The following is a 7,046-nucleotide window of genomic DNA, read 5'->3' on the forward strand; positions in this document are numbered from 1 at the left end:
CTTTTCAGGCCAGTGCCAGAGTAAAGGAAACAAAAAGAAGGGGAAGGGCTTTTTTTTTTTTTTTACCACAGCAGGCCACTTGTTAGGGCTTGATATCATCAACCACAGAACAAGAGACTTGGACTCTTATCTAAGCTCCTCAGGTCAGAGTCTTTGAAAGTCATAATGAGTTTACAGCTAATTTTTAGCATCAAAAATCCTTGGGCCTTGTTTGCTAAGTCATAAATTGACTTGTGATGAGGGGATGCTGAAAGATTAATTTGTTTCACATGGCCTAGAACTGCATCATGTCCAGGTGCTAACTGTGTCTCTTACATGTTGCTCAGAATCCTGGCGTTCATAGGCCAGCTGGAAAAACAAGTGAAATGTTACTTATTTTGATTTGACAGATAAAGTCTTTCAAGGGGGCCCAATGGGAAGGTAGTTAATGGGCAATCCCAGTGGGGCCACACTTGTATGACCTCTAAGTGACTTCCAGTATCAGTGTACTAAGATTGTGGTCATGATAAAAGTGCTGTTCTCCCTGCCAACCCTCCCTAGGACCACACATTGCCTCCTGCCATCCCTTGGCTTCCCTATCTGGCCCCATGGGTGTCACACTGTGCACCAAACTTCTTGACATCTCAACTGCCACTCTATAATCCTCCCTGTCCCATCCCCCAGGGGCTCACATGCTATATCTACTTTGTGTTCAGGGAGGGTTCCTCAGACCCCATAAGTGAATGAGGGCCTCTTGGAAAGGTGACATCGTCCCCTAAAGGAGCTCCGATTAAAACGAGCAACAGACAGAGGCCCTGTTGCAACAAGTACACAATGGCAAGCTTCAAGTCGTCGGCCCAAATGCAATGCATCCTTGTCCAACCGTGAGCCACTCCATGCTGCCAACACCATCATGGGTAACCAACCCCACACCGGCCCCCCACTAGCCAGCCATGAGGTGTCAGGACGTGTGCTTCAGCAGCTGGGCAGAAGAAGATGGTGGAAGCCTCTTGGGTGGCATGTGATACCTCACTTTTTTCCAGAACTTGGTCTTTGCACACTGTGACTGTTGGGTGATGTCCCCACTCCACTGGATGGCCCCGTGCTTCTGCTTGATGTACTGAATTGACTCCGGCATGGCTGTGTAGTCCTTGACTTTCTCCAGTTCAATCAGAATGACTTTCATCCCATCCTGGACGAGTGCGTTGTAGACTGCAATTTGTTCTTGACATGTTCTTTAACAAGTCAAAGCTCAGGGATTCGGGAACTAAGATGATGATCAGTCTCCTGCACAACTTGATATTTTCATCGATGACATTGGCCACAGCTTGTCCAGGAAACTCATCCCTGCCAAATATGAATAGCTTATATCCACACTGCCTCTCCAGCACCTCGGGCAGGATCTTCAACACCAGCGTGTCCACATCATGGCTCTGGATTTCTCCTTGAGGCTTGGGGTATAAGACATAGGCATCATACAGCTTGCCATCTTCTTTGGTCCCAGGAGAATGGCAGGCACTCCGATACCAGAGTACAATGTCAATCTTAAAAATGTTGTAGATGTACGTGACAGACACCGCTGCACCTACCAAGGCGAGAAGCCCTCCTATCAAGTAGGCTCGAACATCTGGAGCTGGGAGTTTTAAGATAAAGTATGCTGCTGACACTCCAGCATGACAGATGAAAGGGTGGCCATAATCCTCCATTTTCACTTCCAAGAAGGTTATGTTCACTGTGTAAAAAATATGTTTCTGAAAAGGAATGTGGGATTCAGATCCTTCTCTGATCCGTTTGGATTCATTGTAGTAATCATCCACTAAGGTGTTATTGACTCTCCAGCATGGGAGATTTGCGTTATCCCTTGTGTCTGTGATGTTGCAGTCCACAGTAAGGGCGGAGCCAAGTTGTACTTCAATTGAATTGTTTTTCGGATAAATGATTTTAGGAATTCTTTCTGCATATCCATTTGTTTCTGTGATACGCACAGTGATGCTGTTTAAAACAGTGTAGTGTTTCCCTGTGTGTGTCAGTCGGGCTTGGCATGCATAGTTCCCTCCATCTTCTGCTGAAACACTGCTCCCCGAAAGCTTTATTCCCCAGCGAATAAACCGTCCTTTAATCTCTTTACAGTCCTGCAAGAAGCCAGCTTCAGCCTACCTGGCGGAGGCCGGAGGGAGAAGAGGGGGGGAGCGGGAGCGCCGCGGGCCCGGCAGGTGGGCCGAGCTGCGCACCTTCGCCCGGAGAGGGAATTCGCCCCCCCCCCCCCCCCCCCCCCCCCCGCCCCTTCCCCAAGGTCTCCCGGGCTGGCCCGGGGCGCCCCGCAGTCCCCGGGAAGGGCTTTAATGTTTAGCTAAAGTATGACATTTTGATTGGCTGTCTTGGGTAGAAACAGTCTACCTAAATATCAGCTACTTCTCTTCCTCATTAATTTAGAGGTCTCTAGTGTCTGTATGGGACCAAGTGGCAAGTGAAGTCTTTATTTGGCATGTGATACCCAAGGCTTAATACTTCCTAGTTTTGTAGCAGTGTCAGTGGTCAGGAGTACTTGGCAAGGTCCCTTCCAATAGGGCTGAAGAGCTATTTTTCTCTGTTGAAGTTTATAAAATATCTAATCACCAGGCTCTAAACTGGTGGCCAATTCAGTGGCCAACAGGATCCACTGAATTGGAACCTGGGAAGGTTTCTTTAATCTGTGGATGATGGGCTTGAACATAAGACATTAGAGATTTAAGTAGCTGGTTCTACTAGCATGGGACAATTCTAAGAAGTTTCTAAGGTTTTTGTTAAGGCTTGTATGATTTGCCCAGTGAAGTTGGTGCCTCAGTTTCTGGAGATTATATACCCTTGGGGTGCCTGGGTGGCTCAGTGGGTTATGCGTCTGACTTCAGCTCAGGTCATGATCCCGCAGTCCTGGGATGAAGTCCTATGTTGGGCTTCCTGCTTAGCAAGGAGTCTGCTTCTCCTTGTACTCCTCTGCCTGCTTCATGTACACACACACACACACACACACACACACACACACATTCTCTCAAATACATAAATAAAAATATTTTTGAAGATTTTATGTATTTATTTATGAGAGAGAGAGAGAGAGGCAGAGACACAGGCTGAGGGAGAAGCAGGCTCTGTGCAGGGAGCCTGATGTGGGACTCGATCCCGGGACTCCAGGATCACGCCCTGGGCCAAAGGCAGGTGCTCAACCACTGAGCCACTCAGGGATCCCCCATAAATAAAATCTTAAAAATAAAAAAAAGTACATATGCCCTAAGTGGATCTGACCAGTCAGACATTGTTTATAGAATGTTTTTGCAATTTTATAGAAGTTTTCCTACTAATGTATATTTATAATTTGAGACATCTTAGGTGAGCTTAAACAGGTGAAGGAGTATAAACACCAAACAGTGGGATTTGTTAGGGAGCTGGGAAGAACCAAGTGACTCTCTTTGCATAGTCCTGACTGTTCATTTAATTTATAGCCATTGTTTATGCACCTTAATTTCTCTAATTCAGGAGCACACTGTTGCTGTTTTATTAGGCTGGTAAAAGTCTGGCAGTGAGGGGTCATTTTTTTTTTCTAGAAACAGAATGGATTATATCTACATGTACTACAATCTTTATAGATTCTGTTGTTGCTGTCTTTACAAGAAAACCAGTTTGATCACATATTAAATTTTCTTTTTAAAGATTTATTTTCTACAAACTTTTTACAACTTTCTTTTTTACTTTCTGATTTTGCTATCTATCTATTTATTTATTTACTTATTTTTAGTGGCAAACCTCACCCTAGGACAAAGTTACAGTCTTTACCCTTAACCAAAAATGCATCTTCATTTCTTATACCTTCTGTTACTGAAAACACATCCTACTTACCTGGTACATGGAGATGTCTCCCTTATTAATTTTAGTAGCTTTAATTACATACATAATTTGGAATTTTTAACCATGAGAAGCCTTACCTCAGTAAAACTAAGTAGTAAACAATTGAGAACTGTTACACCAGTATTCTTTAGATTTATAAATATGTAAATATATTTTACAATTTCTAGAAACACATGCTTCTTCATAGTACAATCTTTCAAAAAGCACAAAACATGTTTACTAATAGACCCAAATTTATTTGTAACAGAAGCTAAAATTAGATGAACCCATGTTTAGTAATTAATGTTTAGTAGTTTATCTTATGTGGAAATACTCTAGATATTTAATGAATTTAACTCAGCACTTTATTTAACAAAACTTTGTTTCAGGTTACCAAAAAAATTTGGGGAAACTGTTTTTGAGTACATATTCCATAAAATATAATAGTTGAAAAAAATGTATCCATCAACTCTTGTTTTAGTTATGTCTAAATCATTTGCTCTCAATAATTATGTTTCAATTACCCACGAAAATTTTATGAGACATCAGACAATGTCAGCCATTATTCCAAGCTATTATTTTTTTTTTAAAGATTTTATTCATTTATTCATGAGAGACACACACAGAGAGAGAGAGAGAGAGAGAGAGAGGGAGAGAGAGAGGCAGAGACACAGGCAGAGGGAGAAGCAGGCTCCATGCAGGGAGCCCGATGCGGGACCTGATCCTGGGACTCCAGGATCATGCTCTGGGCCAAAGGCAGGCACCAAACCGCTGAGCCACCCAGGCGCCCCCAAGCTATTATTTTGTTGTTGTTGTTGTTGACAAATCTTATAAGAGGTAACATACTTGGCTAGTAATCTCAAGAATAAAAGTTTCATATTTAATACTGATAAATCTAAAGATATGTTTATTTTAATTAAGTCAACGACATTAAATTAGCCTTAATATCAAATATTTTCCCAGGTCATGTAAACTTGAAAAAAATTTGTAACTATTCAGTTTTCCTAACAGCATTTATTGAAGAGACTCTCTTTTTTTTTTCCTAATTGTATAGTCTTGCCTCCTTTGTCGTTGATTAATTAGCCATGTAAGTGTGTATTTATTCCAGGCTGTACTATTACACTGATTTATTTTTTTTAACTTTTATTTATTTGAGAGAGAAAGAGAGAGAGAGCAAGCACAAGTGGCGTAGGGGCAGAGGGACAAGCAGACTCCCTGCTGAGTGGGAAACCCAATGCAGGGCTCCATCCCAGGACCCTGAGATCATGACCTAAGCTGAAGTCAGACCCAGAACTGACTGAGCCACCCAGGCCCCCTCCATTGATCTATGTTTTGATTTTTATGCAAGTACCACACTGTTTTGATTACTATAGCTTTGTAGTATGTCTTGAAATCTGGGTTGTGATACTTCTAGCTTTGTTCTACTTTCCAAGATTGCTTTGGCTGTTTGTGGTCTTTTGTGCTTCCATACAAATTTTAGGTTGGTTTTTTCTAGCAATGTGAAAAATAGATTGTATCTTGATAGGAATTGCACACTATACTGCTTTGTGTAGTATGGCCCTTCTAACAATGTTAATTCTAATCCATGAGCAGGGTGTCTTTCCATTTATGTCATCTTCAGTTTCTTTCATCAGTGTTTTACAATTTTCAGAGTACAGATCTTTCACCTACTTGGTTAACTTTATTCCTAGGTATATTATTCATTTTGATACTATTATAAATGAAATTGCTTTCTTAATTTCTCTTTCTGGTATTTTGTTTAGTCTATAGGATCACAACATATTTCTTCATATTAATTTTATATCCTGCAACTTCACTAAATTCATTTATCACTTCTAATAGTTTTTGGTGGAGTCTTAAGGGTTTTCCATTTATAGTATGTCATATGCAAATAGTGATAGTTTTAATACCTCACAATTTGGATGCCTTTTATTTATTTATTTTGTCTTGTTATTGTGGCTAGGACTTCCAGTACTATGTTGAATAAAAGTGAAGAAAGTGGCTCTTCTTATCTTGTTTCTGGTTTTAGAGAGAAAGCTCTAAGTTTGTCACCACTGAATATAATGTCAGCTGTGTGTTTGTCATATATAGCCTCTATTATGTTGAAGCATGTTCCCTCTAAACTCTTTTGTGGAAAGTTTTTATCATAAATGGATGTTGAATTATGTCAAATGCTTTTTCTGCATCTCTTAAGATCTTATGATTTTTATCTTTCCTTTTGTTAATGTGTGCATCACACTGATTTGTTCATATTGAACCATCCTTGCATCTATAGAATAAATCTCCCACTTGATCATGGTGAATGAGCCTTTTAATGTTGAATGAAGTTTGCTGAGGAGTTTTGCATCTATGTTTCTCAAAGATATTGAGCTATAGGTTTTTGTTTGTTTGTTTTTGTACTGACTTTGCTTTAGATATCAGGGAAATACTAGGCCCATAGGGTATATGTGGAAGTTTTTCTTCCTCTTCTGTTTTTTGGAATAGTTTGAAGAGAATAAGTATTAACTCTTTTTTAAATATTTGGTAGAATTTATCTGGTCCTGGCCTTTTGTTTTTTGGGAGTTTTTTGATTACAGATTCAATTTTGTTACTAATAATTGGTCTGTTGAGGTTTTCTATTCCAGATTCACTTTTGGAAGAGTGTACATTTCTAGGAACTCTTCTATTTCTTCTATATTGTCCATTTGTTGGCATATAATTTTTCATTGTAGTATGTTATAATACTTTGTATTTCTGTAGTGAAAGTTGTTATTTCTCCTCTTTTATTCCTTATGTTATTTATTTGGGTCCTCTCTTTTGTTTTCTTGATGAGTCTGGATAAAGTTGTTTTTTTTTTTTTAATTTATTTTTAAGTAATCTTTGTACCCAAAATGGGGCTTGAACACACAGACCTGAGATCAAGAGTTGCATGCTCTTCTGACTGAGTCAGCCAGGTGCCCCAAGTCTGCCTAAAGTTTTATCAATTTTGTTTATCTTTCTAAAGAACTACCTCTTGGTTTCCTTGTTTTTAATTTTTTGTCTTTATTTCATATATTTCTACTCTGGCCTTTATTTCCTCCCTTCTACCAGCTTCAGGTTTTGTTCTTCTTTTTTCAAGTTCTTTTAGGTATAAGGTTAGATTGTTTATTTGAGATTTTTCTTGTTTTTTTTTTTTGTTTTGTTTTGTTTTTTAAGGTAGGCCTATATCACTATAAACTTCCCTCTTAAAA

At 39.6% G+C, this 7,046-nt stretch overlaps 1 protein-coding gene across 1 annotated transcript; it reads right to left on the reverse strand.

Annotated features, from left to right (window-relative positions):
• Positions 1 to 355: 355 nt before the first annotated feature.
• On the reverse strand, positions 356 to 3,858 carry LOC144316568 (interleukin-1 receptor-like 2). The gene is given in 3 exon segments (XM_077902572.1): positions 356 to 1,205; positions 1,207 to 2,111; positions 3,850 to 3,858. Coding segments are annotated over 3 exon segments (1,179 nt in total). The 3' UTR covers positions 356 to 940.
• Positions 3,859 to 7,046: the final 3,188 nt, after the last annotated feature.

Source organism: Canis aureus, chromosome 6 (genome assembly GCF_053574225.1).
Source record: "Canis aureus isolate CA01 chromosome 6, VMU_Caureus_v.1.0, whole genome shotgun sequence".
In the NCBI taxonomy this organism is placed as follows: Eukaryota; Metazoa; Chordata; class Mammalia; order Carnivora; family Canidae; genus Canis; species Canis aureus.